Source organism: Zasmidium cellare (assembly GCF_010093935.1).
Source record: "Zasmidium cellare ATCC 36951 unplaced genomic scaffold M409scaffold_1, whole genome shotgun sequence".
Taxonomy (NCBI): Eukaryota; Fungi; Ascomycota; class Dothideomycetes; order Mycosphaerellales; family Mycosphaerellaceae; genus Zasmidium; species Zasmidium cellare.
The window spans coordinates 24507-43975 of NW_022986945.1; the positions used below are offsets into that span (position 1 = coordinate 24507).

Below are 19469 nucleotides of genomic sequence, written 5' to 3' on the forward strand. Positions count from 1 at the left end.
AGCCGTGATCGGTTCTTTCAAGGAGTACGACCTTCGGCGCTCTGTCAATGGCAAGATCTCATTGCGACTGAGATCTTCTTGGGTATCCTGCTTTGTCGCAAGTTCCTTGTCCGTCAATGCAGTCGAAGTATTTTGAAAGTACATGTAGTCATCGACGTGTTTTATTTTAGACCGGTCAAATTTTACATCAGCAAGGTGTAGTCGGTTCCGCCTGCCCAACAAACCCCGGCGACCCCCTTTCCCCATCCAGGGATAACCCTACTCTTCCCACAACGCGGACCGCCAAACCTTATCTTATCAGGGAGGAAGTCAAACAGAGGCCGACTGCACCCGCCTTCTTACCTTACCTGCATCTGATCTCGTCGACTTCTCCAACAATACAACCAACCCAGAGAGACCGCAAGACACAACAATGACCGTGGAATGCCACACATGCGATCGGTGGTTCGTCCACATACCAGCCGCGATGCAACATATGGATGCGGTGGGCCACTGGCGAGACAACGCCAAATGCGAAAGTTGCAGCATTCACTTCTTCTACGAGGACGATGTATACAACCACATGGACGATGAGAATCACTGGGCTCCAAAATTCGAGTGCGAGGCGTGCACTGCGATGTTTACTTCGCAGCAAGCCGCTCGAAGGCACATGGATTCCACGAACCACTGGAGGCACCACTGGTGCGAAGATTGCGAGAGAGGTTTTCAAAACGCAAACAATCTACGGCAGGTACGTTCACCTGCAGAAAGTGCTCTCCAGAACTTCAGACTAAACCCTCCACAGCACCTCAACAGCTCCACCCATCGAGCTGGCAGCATACACTGCCCCTTCTGCAGCAAACCCCACACAACCGCCTCAGGAATAGTCCATCACCTCGAAACCAACAGTTGCCCCAACGCCAAGAACCTCAACCGTCAAAAAATATACGAAATCATCAACCGCTCCGACACCCGCGGCGTCATTACCAACAAGCAGCTCACGTGGCACTCGGAGCAGAATGGCGACCACATTGCCAGCACCGCAACTTGGAACGGGAGACAGTACGAGTGCTACCTCTGCCACAGGGGCTACAATACCTTGCGGTCGTTGAACCAGCATTTGGACTCGCCGGCCCACAAGCAGAAGATCTATCATTGTTTTGGCAGGGCGTGCAGTAAGCAATTCACTGCCCTCGCGCAGTTGTTCAACCATCTTGAGAGCGAGAGCTGTGGCGCTACGAGGTTCAATGTTGTGCAGCAGAATGCCAGCGATATCCTGACGGGGAGAAGGATGATTGCGTTTTAGAGATTGGCTGCGATCAATGACGAATTCAAGGACGTCAGAACAATATCTTTGTCGAAGAACCACGACCCCTTCACGGACTCTCGCAACCACCAAGTTGCGAGTTCAGGCAGAGATTGTTGAAGGACGCCTTGAGCTCGATGATCGACACGACTCGATCGGGAGAATCAACAACGGAAGCAGATCCATGCCCTTCAAAACGAGATAGTTCAGAAAGATGGCATGCACGCCAATCAGACTTGGAACATGGACTGATAGGACATCAAGCTCTTCGCTTGCAATTTCAGGGGCGACGTTACAATGCAGATCAGGCTATCATGTGGCTTCAAAAGACGCAATCACAAGGATCCGTGGGATGGTTATTTTCCAGTGCTCCGCAGCTTGACGGGAGGCGGCGAAGTGAAGAGGATGTCTGTGCCTTTGGAGGTCTAGATTGGGGGCGGTAAGTGCTGTGAGTCTCAAGAAGAGGCTTGCGACACCCAAAGAAGCGATCGTTGTCAAGTCGCCCTTCCCCCTGAGCGGCACGTGGTAGCGTATCTCTCACTGTCCTTGAGAGAACAAAGGTATTGATGACAGGAGCCGTAGATGGTTTCAATTCATGCTTTAGAACATCCCCCTCATCGATCACAGCCTTGCGACCTCCCCATCAAATCACAGCTTCAATCCTTCTTCACAACACTATCACTCCTCTCCACATCATCATCCGCCTCCCACTCAACCACAAGATTGACCATCCCATCCAACCCCTCCTCAACAGCCTTCTCACTCAATAACCCACTCTTGCCCAAATGCTTCAGCGCATCCCCAATCCACGTTTGACAAGTAACCTCCCGGTCCGCGTTGTCCACCGCCACATCCGCCAGCCTCGCATTGATCTCCTCGTCGTTTGTCGGTCTCGATAGCTCACCTACAGTGTACGTCCTGATGTCCTTGTTGCTCGACACGGGGTCGTAGTTCTCGCGGCGTTCGAAGCGCCAGTTATGGACGCTGCCGGTGATGTGGTAGATGGTCCGTGGGGAGTTGTCGGCAAATGTGAAGTGGAGGGCGACGTGTCGGGGGAGCTGATCGTCCTCGCGCTCGTTGAATTCCTTGAAAGCCATGATCCTCAGTGTTGCTGTAGTCGTGCTCGTGGTTGTCATGTGTCAAGAAGAGGAGTAGGGCCGATCTGAGGCTCTGATTGTCGTTTGATGACATGGAAGAGGCAGACCATGGTGGCCCCTTCTATAGCATCTTCGTTGATTGCTGCGAACTTCATGTTGACTGCGGACATCTTTGTCTGCTTGTTGGTGAAGCTGACACTGTTCCAGTGAAGATGTGTTCTGGTTCCATCTTGTCGACTGAACACAATGAGATGAAAGATTCGCCATCCTCCAGAAACGATACGAAGCTGCGTGGCTTAGAACCTTCTTCTCGATCACCGACACTTCCAGGGCAACAAGATAGAGAGTTGCTTGTCTTTCAGGGGGTGAATCGCTCTTGTTCGAAGATCAATAGCTTCAGATCACCACCCACATGCAAGTCTCAGCCTTCGCAGGCTCGAGTCAAGAATAGTCAATTACTACGTCTGGTACTGGCTGCTGAACAAATCGTCAAAGTCCAGGGCATTTCCAAAGCCCAATTGATCCGGGAAGAACTCAGAGAGCATCTCGGTCCAGGATGCATCGTTCAGGACCTCGTCAGCTGCAGTCGCAGGTAATAGATCAAAGCCATACGTCCTGGTATCTTCGCTTGGCATGGCCGGTGCGTCTCCAGCTTCAATAGTGTTTGTCTGATGATTGACAGCGTTCTGACGATGGGCTGGTGATTGTATGTCTCTTTGGGAAACGGGTGTTGGATGTCCGACTTGACCTCCTGCATCGACCTCGTTGACTGCGTTGCTTGTCCGCATAGCGTCAATCGTCTCGCGATTCTCAATTGGCCATGACATACTCTCTGTTTCATTACTCGATTGTGGGCGATTTCGTCTGATGTCTGACCCCCCGTCCTCCTTCGTGTCTTTCCTTACTTCCTTGAGCATGGATGATAACAAACGGTGTCCACGGGATGCCAGTACACTGTGTTTGCACCCGGCGAGCATGGACATGACCTTATCAACCAGTCGAAGATGCTCTGCATGTTCCGGCTCTGATTCTTGTCGGTGCATGGCATCAAGGCACAAAGTAACACCAGCTCCTGTGAGATGAGCTTGATCGTTCCAAACGCTGGGTCGTTCAGGATCAGCAAAAGATTGCTCGACTTCTCGAACAATCAGCTTCGAGGCTTCGATGGACGCCCAGCGAGTGTAGGCATATGCTGCGTTTCGAAAGCTAGCTCCCAAGAAGCGTCTGTGGAGGATAATCATCTTGTGGGCGAGGACGACGCGAGAAACGCTCTTCGCCCAGGCGAGCCAGGGGATGTGTGCAGAATCGGGGTGGACCTCTCGTGAGTCTATTCGTCTGAGCCTAGCATCATGTTTCAAGACTTGCTCATATCTGGCGTCGACGTCAGTGCATGCGACGGTTGCCATATGAAACTCCACCATAACCACGGCAACATCGAGGACGTGATTGGTGTAGTGTATCAATGCTTCATCTTCGGACGATTCTGCACCGGCGTCATGGTGGCTCCGAGGTCGTGGGCTGGTGAAGTGCTGAGGATGGATGCTGGACATGTCGTAAGACGAGATTGAGAACCAATCTTGCATGGCCAGGTTCCACCACACTCTTCTGCAAGTCTCTCTATGAATCCGAGTGTCTTCACTTGTACTGTCTTTTCCATCATAGGTTAGCCTCTGCAATCCCAAGCTCTGTGCCATCCGCACAGCTGCTCCAAGCATCATAAATTGCTGGTTGGAAAGGCCAAGAATGAGAGCCGATAGTGCAAGTATCTGAATCGTCTGAATCGAGTAGATGTGTGGCTTCGAAGCAAACTCTCCCAAAACGAGGCATTCCGTGGCAGCCTCATGCCACTTTTTGCTGTAATGCTGCTTCTCTTCGGTGCTCAAGTTCCACTTCTTCGCCTGCTTCTCTGTAGCGCAAGTAAGACTTGCGGACAGGACTGCAAACAGAAGCGCACACCATCGAAGGTCCAAGTCTTTGAACTGGATGTTGCCGTTGCCTGCAGAGTGGAGTACGCTCAGAACTTCTTTCTGGAACGTCGGCCCATGAAGACTATTGTGATGCCAAAGTAAGTACTTTTCGTGATACTCCATCAGCTGGAAGAGTAAAAGGTGATTTGGAAGACAGCCCTGAAGATAAGACATCTCATTGTGACGGAATCGTGCGTAGTGGTCGAAGTTGCGGACATCTTCGTCTGCAGTCGCTTCTGTATGAATGCCTGTGAGGACAGAGACATTGATGCTGTTATCGGCGATAGTTCCGTGCGGTCTTGAAGCCTGTCGATTTAACGGGCTGGTCGGAGTGCCAGGGATAGTGCGATGTTCTCGAGCTGTCACGGGGCTGGAGGACCGAGCCGTGGGTGAGTGGGATGCTGCAAGACTGCCATTGGGAAGAGTGCTCTTGGGGTAAGCTCGATGGATGCGAGCATCATACCCGCCATCCCAGGATCGTGTGCAGCTGTCGGCCTCGTTTGATTGTACACATCTCGAGCAAGGCTGCTTCCTATCGCACTTCTGTCTTCGCATGGAGCAGCGCGTACACGTTGTTCGTGCTTTCGGCATGGTCGTACCACCGTCTGTCGTGCGGTGAAGGAGTTGAATACCAGTTGTGCGTTCTCTTTCGAAGCAGGGGGAGGACCGATGGTGTTAAGTTGTTCGATGTTGATGTCGCGGATGCTTTGAGGTCATCGTACATTCGTCGTACAACGCGGCTTCGTACAACGTGATGTCCGACCAAGGTTGCCGGCCGAGACATTCCGGCTTGGCAAATGCTCCACAGTTCAATCAGCGCCGATGAGCTCTTCACTCGTGCAGCTCCTTCACACGCCTCGTACATCTCATCTCCGTCCTGAGCATTGCATCTCTAGGCCCTTTCGGGTCTTCCTGACACTTTCAAATGCTGTCAAGGGTCCCAAGGGACCACAAGCTCAAAGACGCTCCTCGTCGATTCGGACGGTGTCGCAGCTACAGAACGGCCTGAAGAGCCAAGGCTCTTCTATGGGCTGATATGTATCGCCACGGTATACAACAAGAATGGTAGAAATATCAGAATGGCGAGCTTTGGAGAGGTTCAAGTCTCGCTGCGAGCCTTGGCACAGCTCTCTTGCCAGACCTCACTCAAGCGCAAAAGCCCTCATCACTTCCAGGCAAGCCCAGTGGCGGGCATCGTTGCTGATCCTGGTGCATTCCGCGAGGCTGTTAGAACTTCATCTCATCTCGTCAGCCTGACGAAGAGGGTCTCAGCAGAGTATCGGACCATTACAATTTTGAGGCTGCAGCATGTGTTCGCGGTCTTCCCTGAGAGCAGAGAATCTGGCGTTAGCTAGTTGTTGCTTGTGAGTTTGCTGTTGGTTAACGCTGGTCAGTCGAGATCGGAATAAGGCCGATCTGCCATGATTGACGGTTGATGCGAAACAATGCCCTATTGCGCAGATGTGCACTCAGGACCGCCGATACCGGAGCTCACTCACGACACAAATATATCAGAAGAGCCAAGGCCTGGCTTTCACCTGCCTAACTGCTGCATACTCGCTTCGAACCATGTCGCCAACGATTGCGCTGACTCTCTGGTCCGGGTCGAAGATCTCATTAAGTCCATCGCTCATAAGCATTTGAAGCTGTCTACCTTTGCAGGTTCGCGGGAAATGCTCGGCCGATACTGACGAGTTGTTCGGATTTCCTCCACGGCAGTCGGCAACAGCGCTTGGCTGTCAGAAGATACTGTAACCCGAATCCCCAGGGGGGCCGCAGGAAGAACAGTGGAGGACGCAGCTGGAGAAGTCGGGACGTACCATCAAACGCCGACACGAAGACGAACCCGATCCCAGGCGCGAAGCTTGTTCCGAGCCAACGAGCTTGAAAGACGACCAAGCTTTCAGCCATGCACGCCAGCCAAGACGTCCTTCCTGACCAAGCCTTTCCCATCCAACGTCTGCTCTCGGTCAGAGTCCGCGCTTTGTCGTCATCCACGAAAACCGCAACCACACCTCCCATCAGCAGCAGCAGCAGGACGGGCGGGCTCAACAACTACCACGATGACTCCACGCACCGCTCCTCCGCATGATGACCCATCATCCCCACAAGTCACTCCCCGTGGCGGATTGCGCTTTTGGGTGGGACCGGAGGAAGAAAACCGCTCGTGTCGTGCGCTGTGATTTGCCATTTGCCGCGCTAGGTGGGCACATGGTGTTCCGCTGGGACCTCTTTCCGCACTCGCAGCAGGAGGACTTTGCGCTCGCTCCGCCATTTCCCGGGATATCGTGCTAAGGTCTGACTTATCTGTGGAGTATCTGACCGTTGGTTTAAGAGGACGGTGGTCCATGGATTCGTAAGTGTGTTGCGCTCGCTCTCTCCTCCGTTTTCTCACTTCCTCTCTTCACGTTTTCGCTGTGAGAAGCCAGCCGACAAGATGATGGAAATGCGTGGAAGACGGCTGCGTTTGACGCTGGCTTTTACTGGTGCGACTGTGAGTGGAATTGAAATTGGATGTATCAGAGAGCGAGAAGGCTGATCGTGGGAAAGGCATGGATTCTGCAAGGATACGACCAGGCACTCATGAACGGTCTTCTCACGCTGCCCTCGTTCTACAATCAATTCCCGTCCATCAACACATCTACGCCGGAGCTGGATGACAAGAATGCAACACTGCAAGGTAGCTGCAATCACCCGATATACTTTGAAACCAGATGCTGAAAAATTCCCCAGGAACCACTGTGGCATTATACGAAGTCGGCGCAGCCTTTGGCGCGCTCGCCTGTTTCTTCTTCGGTGAACGATACGGCAGGAAATGGACAACTTTTGGAGCAGCTATAACTGTCCTGATCGGAGTCATTATTCAAGCTACAAGCTTCCAATTGGCGCAGTTGATTGTAGCGAGAATTGTCACTGGTGAGAAAGTCGAGACTGCGAAATGAAAAGGGCAAGATTACTGATACGAAGCAGGTCTCGGCGTGGGAGCCTTCACAGCAACGATCCCAACATGGGTTGGTGAGAGTTCTGAAGCACATCAGCGAGGTCTGTTGATTACGCTCGAAGCCGGAGCAGCCATTTTCGGAGTCGTAAGTCACCATCTCGTACCAATGACAAACGCACCCACCATACTGAACGATTGGCATAGATGTTCGTCGGCTGGATCGAATTCGGCTTCTACTTCATCCGCCAAAACCAAGTCTCCTGGCGCTTCCCCATCGCCTTCCAAGCGGTCTTCGCCCTCATCGTCATGACCATGGTGCCCTTCCTCGAAGAATCCCCGCGCTGGCTCCTCTCCAAAGACCGCACGCAAGAAGCCGCCCTGGTCCTCTCCAAACTCGAAAACGAACCCGCCGACTCGGAGCTCATCGCCGCCCGCGTGCGCGTAATCCGCAATAGCATTGACCTCGACTCCCAAGGCCACTCCGGGAACCCCTTCGCGCGGACCCCGAACGGCCACCTCACCCGCACGCTCATCGCCATCGTCCTCAACATCCTCGCGCAGATGAGCGGCGTGAATGTCATCACTTTCTACTCCAACACCATCTTCCAGCAGGACCTGCACTACAGCGCCATCACCTCGCGCATCATCTCCGCGTGTCTGCAAACCTGGCAATTCCTCATGGCGACGTCGTCCATCTTCCTCATCGACCGCTTCGGCCGGAGGAAACTCCTCATGGCGGGCGCGTTCTTCATGTGCGTCGCCAATGCCGGGCTGGCTGGGTTGCAAGCTTACCCGGAGAACCGCACGGCCGCGGGGTGTTCGTTGATTTTCTACTTCATGGCGCTGGCGGCCTTCCCGATTGGATTGTTCCTCATTCCCTTCCTCTACAGCTCCGAAATCGCGCCGTTGAGGATCAGGACGAAAGTCACCGCCATGGCAGGATGCAGCAATTGGCTCTTCAACTTCCTCGTACGTCCCCCATCCCCTCCAAAACCACCACCCCCAACCCCCAACCCACACCCACCAAAATATACTAACACCACCCCCGCAGGTCGCAGAAATAACCCCCACAGCCTTCAAATCCATCGGCTGGAAATACTACCTCGTCTACGTCTGCACGAACCTCTGCACGGTGGTTTTCGTCTACCTCTTACTCCCCGAGACCCGCGACCGCACGCTCGAGGACATTGATGGGTTCTTCTTGGGGGCGAAGAACGCGCTGCAGCCGGTGAAGGTGGCGAAGCGCATGCCGGAGGGGTTTGCGGAGGAGTTTGATTTGAAGGAGAAGGTGGATCCGGGGAGGGGAGAGATGGTGGAGGATAAGGATTTGGAGGGGGAGGGGGCGTGAGTGAACGTGAGAGAGGTGAGAGGTGGGAGTTAGGATTTGGAGAGGGGTAGGGTGAGGGGGGGATGTAGAGAGAAAGGGAAGGGACTTTTGTTATAAAGATGTGAAACGAGTATGAACGACTGAACGAAGAACCTTCAAACTTCGAATTCTTCATTTCATTGGATATTATCCCTCACCCCTCCGTCCTCTGAAACCGAATCCTCCCCACCAAGCCCCCACCCCCATCCCCATCCCCATCCCCCTCTCTCTCCTTCCCATCCCCACCCCCACCAAAACCAACCCCCTCCAAAGCCTCCCTAACATGAAACCTCACCCTCGCGACCCCCTCCTCACTCGTCTGCCGCCCCCTAAACTCATCCCTCGGAACATGCTCCAGCGCCGCGACGAGCAACTGCGTCGAACTACGGAAAGGCCTCTTATCCCATAGGGACATGACGAATTGGATGAGGGTGACGACGATGCCGATGATGGCGACGATGGTGCCGAGGATGGCGGTGCGGGAGGAGGAGGCGCTGTAGGCCCAGACGTTCATGCGGGCGCTGCGGTGGAGGAGGGGGTGGGTTTGGGTGGTGGTGGAGGAGGATGTTGAGGGTGATGTGTTGATGTCGATTATGGAGAGGGTTTGGGCGATGGAGATCATGGTGAGGTAGTAGTAGTTGTTTTGGTCTGTGTCCGAGAGGGAGTCCGTGGAGGGATTGGGTTGTTGGGCCAGGGAGAGGAAGGTGTTCATGAGGTTGGAGAGTTGTTGGGAGGTAGAGTGGTCTGGGGATTGGATTGAGCCGGCGTCAGCGGAGAAGTCGGCGAGCATCCAGGAGGGATCGATGGTGATGGAGGTTTGGGTGTTGTCAATATCTTCGGTTTGAATGACTTGGGAGGGGTTGGTGATTGGTGAGGCATCCAGAGTGTATGTTGTGAAACCGAGGAAGGCGATGAAGTCGATGGCTGCTGTTACAGAGGTTGTATTTTGGCGTGTGGTCATTTCCATTGTGTTGACGTTGGAGCTGCGGTTTGCCACAGGTGAGGAGTGATCCATGGTGAACAGTCGATTGTAGTCGCAGTTTGTTCCGGTAGGAACAGTGCCATTCCTAAGACAGTCACCCGGCAGCCAGTCAGGAAGGACTCCATTCTCCAAAAACGCAGCTTTCTCCGACGAGAAAATGCTGATCTGCGTGTCTGGTCGCACAACTCGAGTAGTAGCATAGTCATACGTGCCAGCGACGGAGAAATTGGACATCTTGTTCGATGGGCTCCATCCCGTCCCGGTCTGTATGCACTTTGTGTAGTTTCCGCTCGAAGTCCCATCGAAGCTATCCAGATTATAGCTGTCGTAGCATCGAATTTGCTGATTAGGAGCAACCTCAACCACAGTGACAGAGGCATTGTCGAAGCTGATCCAGTTGTTCACAATAGCCCCCAGGATTGGCCCGTTGCGCAGAATAGCCAAGTTTAGACTACTGTTGTACTCGGCGTATGAGTTGTACGAATCCAATGAGCCGACATTCTGTTCCCAGGTCTTTTCGTCTACACCAAGGGACAGCAGACCAACAGCAAGAAAGTCGGCGCTGAGGTTCGAAAGGATTTCTCGATTCGGGGCCCAATACAGCGATGAGTTGTATCTAGCCGTCAGAGGCCCATCGGTGGAGATTGAGTACGTGGTGTTGATATTGAACGTAAGTTGATCCTGCTGTGTCACGCCTGGCGCCGTATTCCTGATGGACTCCAGCCATACATCGAGCGCTGAGCCAAATGTGGGAGCTGCGCAGGAATAGTTGAAGGTTTGAGCCTCGTTCGCGGTACAGTTCGAAGTTTGAATGAACCAGTTGCCAGCCTGGGGTGGGTTCGCGGCGTTCATTCCCACAAAACTACTGTTCCCAACATTTGCCGTATCAATCCATTGCAGTGTTGGCAGAACCAGAACGGCAGTCGCGGGGCCCATGAGGTTGCAGAGTGCGCACAGGCTGATGATCAGAAGCAGCAGTAAGTAGATTCTCCGCCGATATATTCTCGCAGATTTCGATCGTGCTTCACCAAGTCCAGGCGCAATCTTCCAGAGGAGTACATCGAACAGCGCAGGTAGTCGTGAGAACTCGAATGGGGTCATGAGGTATCCAATCGCTATGCCCTCCTTTTGGCTTGCAATCTGGAGAGTGATCAGGTATACCAGCAGGCCTGCTATGACTTCGAACCACACTTCAAGGGCTTTGGCGACGAGTTGCAGGGCTGCTCCAAGTTAGGACGCTGCGACGATATAGGTGTTGTTCGCGCTTCTTTACTTGCCTCCCAGCAAATTGTGGTCGTTGTGGTTGAACTTCCTCAGCTTCTCTTGGTGGGCCAAGGTGTTGAAAGCGAAGGTCTCCGCGTAGCAGTGTCTCGAGGGACACCATGCTGTAGGGCCGATGACATATCCTGGCATCTAGAGGTAAGTATAGTCCCAATCTCATGCCAGTGTATCACTTGCATCTACCTTTGAGGTTCAAAACCAGCAATGTGAGCATGGGGGCTATCCACGCCAGAGCAAAGATCTGTATGACAATGGTTGCCCACCATGGCCGATTGCTTGAGAGCTTCTCATCCTGCGCTGGCTCGACGTTCTCGGGCTTCGTCGGTTCTTCTGGACTATGGACGTCGCTGCTCCACGTGCTTGAGTGGGTTCGAAGGTTGTCCAGACTGATGTAGTTTTGACTGTCACGCTTGATGACCATCGTGGGGGCCAGGAGACGTAGGAAAAGTGCAGAAACAGAAGAGAAGAAGAAACACCTGCCCGTCTACACCCTGCCACTCGCGCTGGATACTGAAAGAGATCACATCCTCAGCTGCGTGGAAAACTCACCCACTTTGACTCTCGCTCAGGCACCTCATCTGTTTTCTATCGGCGGTACTGGGCTTGGCCTCGCACATGTTGCAGTGGTTTAATGGAAGCTTTGAAACGAATCGTTGGCGAGCTGGTTGCAGGTGAAGTGCAGCTAGCCTTGTCGAGGAAAGCCCGACAGGCACAACGTCTTTACATAAGCCGGAGTTCGTTCTGGGGCCAATCAATTGTCTCCATTGCTTTTTGCTCGACTGCGCATCAGGGCTGGCGAGGTTGAAGTTTGAGTTGTGTGAGCGGCTTGGGAAGAGCATTGAAATATGCAGTGCATACGCTGACTTTGCATTTTGTTGACTAGATGTTACATTTCCTCCACTACCACGGACTCTCACGGTGCCAGTCTACGCAGCATCGCCTCCCAACACCACGACTTCCCAGTGTCTTCAACCCTCCTTTACTAACTTGCCCAACCTGTCGAACAATGTTCCCTATCCTCCTCAGGATTAGTACCTATATGCTCGACTCTGCGGCGGCCGATGCCCGTTGGATCTCCCCCTGATTGTTTGTCGACCAGAAGAGGTGATTTTGAGTGACAAGGGATGTCTCTGGAGCATTCGGTGGTGGGCGTAAGAGAGCCGCGGGTCGATCTGATGTGGCCACTGGGGTGACTTCTCCGGTCGTCTGATTGTGACTTCGAGGGATGTCCCCAGCTGCACCATGCACTGGTGGTAATGTGTGGCGTAGAAGACGGCGAGTCCGATCGTCTTCTACATCGTCGACGAGTGGGAGGAGGATATGAGAGCTGTTCTCGTCTGACATGGTCCAGTGTCTCTCCGAGATTGGCTGCTTTCTGGAGCCCAGCTGGTATGGACGGTTGTCTTCACTTTGCTGGCTCGTCGTAAGGACCGAAAGCGGCGATCTCCATGGCCTCCATGACCCAGAAGCTCAACGTGTCGTAGACACCAAGCCACAGGTTTTGCTTGCCTTCAGCATCCAGTTCTGCTTCGCATTCGATCGCGCCGGCTTTCTGCTGAGGACTGGGAGTGGATTTCTCTTGGATAGCTCTCGAAGGCCTTCGACAGCTGGCGAGTTCTTGTTCTTGAACTCGAGTGTGATGGTGCTGCCGTTCTTGCTGCGGTAGCTGATCTTGCGTTTGTCGGCGGACAGGAACATGGGCCGTTCGGTGGCAGGTGTAGTGGCGCCCATGATTGCGATTCAGTCTCTCGAAGTTGGATGTTATCTCGATGTGTGCACGGCCAGTCTCAGCCAAGGTCGAGCAAGTGTCGGTGCGTTGAAGTTGCCGGGATGAATGCTTGTGAAGATTGGCAATGATGAGGAAACACGAACAATGGAATGATCGTCAACATACTTATATAGAGCGTACACTTAAGTTCGGTATTCCAACTTTTGTGGTTGTAGTAGACTGACGTAGTTGTGAAGAAAAGCGATGGAGGCATCGAAGCTACTAGAGAAAACGTCAAAGCCGCATCAGAGTGGGTCCGTTCGCGAGACTTAGGAGCTGGGGCTGGGCGCTGGTCACGACGGCACGCCAGTCGCCGCTCTGGAATGCTCGATCGTGCAGAGCGCCGCCGATCCGAGCAACAAAGCCTTTGCCGCTATTGTGTGAGAGAGACAGACTGATATTGGGGTGTGAATGTGAGGTGGTGGGGTGATATGGCGTCGTTAGATGAGCCAAGCCTGTGCTGAAGAAATTGCGGCCTGGATACCTGACAGTCGGCAGAGCATGAGGGGTCTTTCTTGTTTCATGCAAAAGTGGTGGAAATGGCCGATTGGATTCGATGCGGACGACACGATCGAGGCCAACACAGCAACGCGGCGCGTGACCTGCTGCTGGTGTGCTGGCGGGAGTGGGTTTGGGCGAGGCGAAAAAAGGTCGTGGGGATTGGATTGGGTTCTGCAGAGTTCGGCAGGGCATGGTTGTTCAGGGACGGCCGGTGACGTCGACGGCAAACAACGTTGAAACTTGCTGGATCACGTGCCATCAGGGGCAATCGATGAAGATGGTACTGCCAGCTGTCGAGATGAACGTACAGACTCAGGAGACGATGTTGATCTGCAATAAAGGGCGTGCCTTCCTCGAGGTGTTGAGACGGTGGATGCTCTTTCCTCGAGTCGAACAGACTGACCAGGAAGCTGCAGAACTAGCAGCGTGCAAACGCGACCAACTCGCGTGGGCTTTGAGTTTAAGCTTGCGGCAGAAGGAGAGACCCTGCTTGTTTTTGTGTGCATTGACCCTGCACCTTCCACACGCGTTGGACTCGACTCACGCCGCCCACGCACACCTCACGCCGCACGCCTTCTCTGCCCGCCAGCGATGTAGCAACGGCCACGCACGCCGACACATGTCTCGCCATCCTCACCACGACCACCATCTCACCAGCACCACCCGCTGCCATCGCTGACCGGCCTCTCGGCACCCGCGCAACCTCACCGCTGACGACGCGCGTGTTTTGATACTCCCATCTGCATTCCTCGGCCCTCCCTAGACTCGTCCACCCACCGCATCGCCGACAAACAAGGACATCCTTATCGACCGAGTCCCCGCCACCCTGCCGTGCCACTCCCGACACGCCCATCCTGTCGCCGCGACGCCCCGATCGATCTCAGCGACATCCGCCAGCTTGCGCGCCCGCCGCCTCATCAGCGATTGAATCTCGCTGCCTGTCGCCCGTCAGGCATCGCATCCCACATCGCCGCATTCCCCAGCAACAGGCGCCCCGCCAAACATCGCATATAACCGCGCCCGACCGCCCACCGCGACCGCTGACTTGTGCGACTCCCGCAACCTGGCGCATTCACAGCACGACCTGGGCTGATCGCGCGCGCACATGGTGATGGAGTTGGAGTACTCGCCGCGCCATTCGCCTGGCGGGAGCATGCACATGCTGTCGCCCACCCACGCTCACGGCACCGACGGCTTCAATACGATCCGCCAAATCCGTCGCTCCCTCTCGCGCTCGCCCTCGAAGCCTTCGCGATTCACCTTGTATACCACCAAAGGCGCCGCCACCTCTCCAGTTGCGCCCATGTCGCCTGCGCCCAGATCACCATCCCAACTGAGCCGCGCATTCAGCGCCGACTCCACACACTACACCAAGACCGCACCACCGCGAACTGGGGTCGTTCGCACGAGATCCCGAAGAGCGTCGCCTAACAGCCCACTCAGGCGCGCACTCAGCGACAACACCAACCAGGCCAACGCCACTCCCCGATACGCCACCCGTCGCTCTTCCACAGAGCAGGACCAGGAGAACGTGGACTGCACCGACGACGCCGTGAAGGCTGCGCCAGAGTCGCATTTCGACGACCCCATCAAGTTGGACTTTGCAAAGCCAGGTCCTGATAAGCTCTTGCAACCTGTCATGCGAGAACATGGATCACCCATGAAGTCCAGTCCACTGAAGAGAAGTGACGGTGTCATGAATCTTGAGGCGGCCAGCTTGGGAAGCCCGCGCAGCACCAAGCGCAGAAGCATCCATGGATCATCTCTGGGTGCCGACTTCAACATTTTCGACCAAGGCTTTGACAGCTCTCATAGTGACAATGGAGAGTCTTGTGAGGAAAAGGAGAAGGAGACTGGCCAGAACTTTGCCTGGGCTGCACCTCCTGCAAGCTCACCACAAAGACGACCATTCAGCCTGCGAAAGTCGACTTTACAGCAGCGTGCTGGGTCTGCACGCAAGAATCTCTTTGGCGAAGCTGGTCGCGAGGGTACAATGAGTCCCTCACTTTCTCGAGCTCGGTCACGAATCTCCCTGGACGGCGCACTGCCACTTCGCAGCCCTGATATGGACTCTTCAGTGCGGCGAGGCAGCTTGGGCGACCCACCGGTCTTGTTTCCACCACCTGCGCAGAAACTCTACCAGTCAGCGCCGAAGCCGCATCCGCTGTCTCACGCCTTGACCCCATCTTCGTCCACCTCTAGCGTGACTGCTGAAGACGACAAAGACGGTGAGGATGAGCCGACTCATATCGAGTTTAAGAGTATTCCCAAAGACCCTCAGCCCGACCTTCCCAGGCCTCCGCCTGGCTTTTCAAAGTCTCTGCCCATCGGCGCCATACGGCCTGCACAGGGCGGTAGTCAAGGGTCGCACGCCACACCTGCTGCCTTTAAGATGGCCAAACCTTTGCCGCAAGCTTTCATGTCCACCGGTCTGATCTCGAAGCGACATCGTAACATCGATGGACCACCGGCCAATCTCTTCTCGAGCACGCACATGCCGGACACACCGTCGAAGAAGGCACCTCATATCCAGTTTGGCGCCAGCCCAGCTCCTTCCGCGCTGGGCAAGGTGACGAAACCACTGCACGAGTTTGGCAGCCCGAGCACACCTTTCAATGGAAGATTGTCCAAGGTCTCCCCTGAATCCTTCGGCAAGGGCGTCAACATTTTCGGCTCGAAAGTCAACCAGCCACAACTCACTCGTCGCAGCAGTTTCCTTAGCGCAGATGGAGACGACCAGAGCAACTCACCTACACACCACTTGGTGGGTCCTGCGAACAACGATGATTTACCGCCAACGCCAACAAAGTCGACATCTTCTGCCAGCACCCGGCCACAATCAAAGGGAAAGAGCAACAGCTTGCGCAGCAGTCTGTTTGGGAGGAGAACTTCCCTGGGTCCCGACACGTTTGCCTCACCAGCCGACCGTGAGCATTCGCCGACACCAGGTGATGAATGTAAGTACATGGGTGCGTCTACGCCTTGTTTTCGAGCGGAGAAGAGGGACGCAGACTGCGCGATTGATGACTCGCCTATGCCGTTCATCACATTGACAGCCTGCGCAACTCCTTCGCCGTCGTTGTTTCGGAGCCAGTCGATGCATGAACCGCAACGACCGACTTCTCCTTCACCGCTTGCCAAGAGATCAGTTCGATCTTACCCCTTGTTGGATGCGTGCGATGATCCGCGTGCCTGGTCTGACTCTCTTCCAGCTCCATGCCCCTTAGACACCAGTGAGGAGCCACACAAGTACTCTCCTCACACTCCGCAGGACTCCTTCGTCCCACCGGACCCAAGCAACCTGTCGATATCTGTCGAGAACAAGTCATCTCTCTTCAACAGCAACAGCTTCCCACCAGCAACGCCAACTGGACCCAGAGACAGTCACTTCGGCCTTAGCATTACCCAAGGACATGGCTCATCCGGTTACTTTGCGAACGATGTCGACACTGCCATGACCTCCCGCTTTGCATCTGTCACCTCCCTCGGCATGGGCGAATTCTCCCAAGTGTACAAGGTCGAGAAGCCACTCCAATCGGGCCCTTCACCTGCCGATGTCAAGACGTGCGCATCCAGCAACGTCTGGGCTGTCAAGAAGTCGAGGAAGCCTTATACTGGCGTCAAGGATCGTCAGCGTAAGATGCAAGAAGTGCAGATTTTGAAACAGCTCCGCGGCAACGAGCACATTGTCGAACTGGTGGATGAGTGGGAGGCTAAGAACCACCTCTACATCCAGACCGAGTATTGCGAGAATGGCAATCTGAAGGACTTCCTCCTGTCCACCGGATTCAAGGGTCGATTGGACGACTTTCGCATCTGGAAGATCCTGCTGGAATTGTCGCAAGGCGTAAAGTCAATCCATGACGCCGACTTCATCCATCTCGACCTCAAGCCCGCCAACATCTTCATCGACTGGGAAGGCCTGCTCAAGATCGGCGACTTTGGCATGGCAAGCACGTGGCCAGCCCCTGCTGGCATTGACGGGGAAGGCGACCGCGAGTACATCGGCCCGGAAGTCCTTTCTGGTCGATTCGACAAACCCGCCGACATCTTCTCGCTCGGTATGATCATGCTGGAGATTGCCGGTAACATCGTGCTTCCCGACAACGGAACATCATGGCAACGCCTGCGTGCGGGTGACTTGAGCGACCTACCGAGCTTGACCTGGAGTTCGGACAGCAATCTTATGCGGGATGAGTCAGGCGATCCTGTTGAACTGATGCATGGTCAGTCGAATGAGTCCCTCTGCGCGTCGAACCAGGGCGACGATGATCTCAGCTTTTTGCGTCCCACCGGACCCACGATGGAGCGCAGCCAGGAACTGGTGAAGCCACCGAACTTCATGGTTGACCCGACAGATTCGGAAGCTCTGGATCGTGTGGTTCAGTGGATGATCTGTCCAGACCCTGACAATCGCCCTGTCATCGATCAGCTGCTCGCAACTGGAAGCGTACAATGGGTTGATCAGCGACGTCGCGCGGGAGCCACCGTATATGAAGGCAACTATGGACCAGCAGACGATGTTCTGAACCACGGTATGAAGGAAGACGATGTCGAGATGACCGACATATGAGGTCTATATCATCAAGGTCGCAGACGAAGGAAGGTGGTTACACCAAAGGGAAGATTCTGGTTTTTGCGCAACGCACCGCTCACGCACCTTGCTTGGACGGTCGTGACACATGCACATGCACAGACGGAGGGGTGCAAGGAGAGAACGCATTTCGAATTGATGGGGTGGGAGAGGCGAAGCAAACGGACAGTATTGACGGCATTTAACGAACTTGACGACCAACAGAAGAAGAGCATCACAAAGGCGGCGTTTTTGGGGATCATGGGGACTATGGGACACGGCACGGATACGGACACGGACGCGGAATCATACAGAGATGATGCATCGGACACGGCAGTATGGGAGGTTTACTTTTTTCTTGTTGGACGATGTTGGTGTTGGACAGAAGAGGGAGAAGATGGTATGGTCTGTATGGTGTGCATGGCAGCATGGAGTATTAGCATGTAGGGTTTGGTAGCGATGATACCCGAAGCTTTTGAAGTGAAGAGTCTTGATCTTGTTTCCTTGCTTTATTACTTTTGTGTTGTGGTGATGTGTTCTGCCTTGCTTGAGCACGCTGCTGTGATGAGTACGAAGAGTTGCAGCAGGCTGTTGTGGAGCCTGTCGTGTCATGCTGGTTTCCAATGTGTACGGCATGAGTTGGAGTGAGGAGGATGTGAGGGTGTGGGGTTTGTTTCCAGATTCTCGGGTCGTTGCATGTATGCATGTAGTCGGGATTTGGGGAGTAGGTGTGGTGTGGTTGTGCTGCATGATTGATTAGTAGTCGTGAAGATGAGCGAGGGAGATGGATTCTGTGAGCGATCCAGCTTGGTGGACTTGGAAAACTTGTCGATGATTCAAAGCGATTTGGCCTATATACATCGTTGTCGGTGATCACAGCACCGCGCAAAGTAAATGTATCTTTTTTGTTTCTTTTGGCTTCACTGGTGATGAAGATTTGCGGACACGCGCATCTCCTTTACGGACAGGCGATAAGCATCTGTGCGAGCGACTGCACGGAGTTGGAGGTGGGAGTGGAAGTTGGGGTCCTCGCCATCCCACGCCTTGTGATTTGGAAGACAGTTAGATTTTGGGTGTTGGTTCTTCTCGTTGTGCTCCGTGGCGGTCGACATGCGGCTGAGAGGGCGAAAACTAATGTAGAGCTGAAGTGAATGAGTGAGAATCTTGGATCCAAAAAGAAACGCTTCGGCATCCGAGATACAGATTTGGTGAAGGCTTCTTGTTCCTTCGTCTGTCGTTAGTAGGCGTTTGGTCTGCCACGTGGGGGTAACGAGGTATCCGTTCGCTTCTGGCCTTCCTTCCCATCACATCACATCGCCGGAGGAATGGTTTTGAGCCTTCGGTGTTGTTCGGTCGTTGCTGGAATTCTTTTTCATCGGCTTGATGAGATAGAGTTCACGTACGTAGACATGTCTCTTTTTCCGAAAACAGGAAATTTCCCTCTGCCCTACGACGGTGATAGGCAGGTAGGTAGGTGTTCGGTGTAGGGAGTCGATCGGCTACTGGGCCATGCACATCCGGCTCTTTCGTTGCCGCTGCGGCTGCTGCATGTGCTCACGAGACTCGTGTGGGAGACAGAAAATGCTCCGTCAGCGAGTGGTCTGTGTACATGTAGTGAGGCTAGTGCGGTGGCGCGGTCGCGAATGAAAAAGTGGCACGTCACCAACAGTGAGCCAGCGAGGAGACTTTTGGAGGATGCGTGGGTGAT

The 19469-nt window shown here is 54.3% G+C and overlaps 8 protein-coding genes across 8 annotated transcripts; 3 read left to right on the top strand and 5 right to left on the bottom strand.

Moving 5' to 3' along the window:
- Window positions 1-412: 412 nt before the first annotated feature.
- M409DRAFT_15646 (uncharacterized protein) lies at window positions 413-1285 on the top strand (the record flags this gene model as incomplete). The annotated part of the gene is made up of 2 exons (XM_033803278.1): window positions 413-730; window positions 785-1285. 2 exons carry the CDS (start codon window positions 413-415, stop codon window positions 1283-1285), a joined length of 819 nt encoding a protein of 272 aa, XP_033674250.1.
- A 656-nt stretch (window positions 1286-1941) lies between these two features.
- On the bottom strand, window positions 1942-2382 carry M409DRAFT_15647 (uncharacterized protein; the record flags this gene model as incomplete). The annotated part of the gene is made up of 1 exon (XM_033803279.1): window positions 1942-2382. The coding sequence occupies one exon, from the start codon at window positions 2380-2382 to the stop codon at window positions 1942-1944; it is 441 nt and encodes a 146-aa protein (XP_033674251.1).
- Window positions 2383-2840: 458 nt separating this feature from the next.
- On the bottom strand, window positions 2841-4940 carry M409DRAFT_48351 (uncharacterized protein; the record flags this gene model as incomplete). Its single annotated transcript, XM_033810914.1, has 1 exon — window positions 2841-4940. One exon carries the CDS (start codon window positions 4938-4940, stop codon window positions 2841-2843), a length of 2100 nt encoding a protein of 699 aa, XP_033674252.1.
- A 1846-nt stretch (window positions 4941-6786) lies between these two features.
- Window positions 6787-8638, top strand: M409DRAFT_15649 (uncharacterized protein; the record flags this gene model as incomplete). Its single annotated transcript, XM_033803280.1, has 6 exons — window positions 6787-6843; window positions 6900-7029; window positions 7083-7265; window positions 7320-7435; window positions 7495-8259; window positions 8342-8638. 6 exons carry the CDS (start codon window positions 6787-6789, stop codon window positions 8636-8638), a joined length of 1548 nt encoding a protein of 515 aa, XP_033674253.1.
- A 172-nt stretch (window positions 8639-8810) lies between these two features.
- M409DRAFT_15650 (uncharacterized protein) lies at window positions 8811-10739 on the bottom strand (the record flags this gene model as incomplete). The annotated part of the gene is made up of 1 exon (XM_033803281.1): window positions 8811-10739. One exon carries the CDS (start codon window positions 10737-10739, stop codon window positions 8811-8813), a length of 1929 nt encoding a protein of 642 aa, XP_033674254.1.
- A 168-nt stretch (window positions 10740-10907) lies between these two features.
- Window positions 10908-11340, bottom strand: M409DRAFT_15651 (uncharacterized protein; the record flags this gene model as incomplete). The annotated part of the gene is made up of 2 exons (XM_033803282.1): window positions 10908-11044; window positions 11103-11340. The coding sequence occupies 2 exons, from the start codon at window positions 11338-11340 to the stop codon at window positions 10908-10910; spliced, it is 375 nt and encodes a 124-aa protein (XP_033674255.1).
- A 984-nt stretch (window positions 11341-12324) lies between these two features.
- On the bottom strand, window positions 12325-12650 carry M409DRAFT_15652 (uncharacterized protein; the record flags this gene model as incomplete). The annotated part of the gene is made up of 2 exons (XM_033803283.1): window positions 12325-12474; window positions 12525-12650. 2 exons carry the CDS (start codon window positions 12648-12650, stop codon window positions 12325-12327), a joined length of 276 nt encoding a protein of 91 aa, XP_033674256.1.
- A 1643-nt stretch (window positions 12651-14293) lies between these two features.
- M409DRAFT_15653 (uncharacterized protein) lies at window positions 14294-17761 on the top strand (the record flags this gene model as incomplete). The annotated part of the gene is made up of 2 exons (XM_033803284.1): window positions 14294-16145; window positions 16401-17761. The coding sequence occupies 2 exons, from the start codon at window positions 14294-14296 to the stop codon at window positions 17759-17761; spliced, it is 3213 nt and encodes a 1070-aa protein (XP_033674257.1).
- Window positions 17762-19469: the final 1708 nt, after the last annotated feature.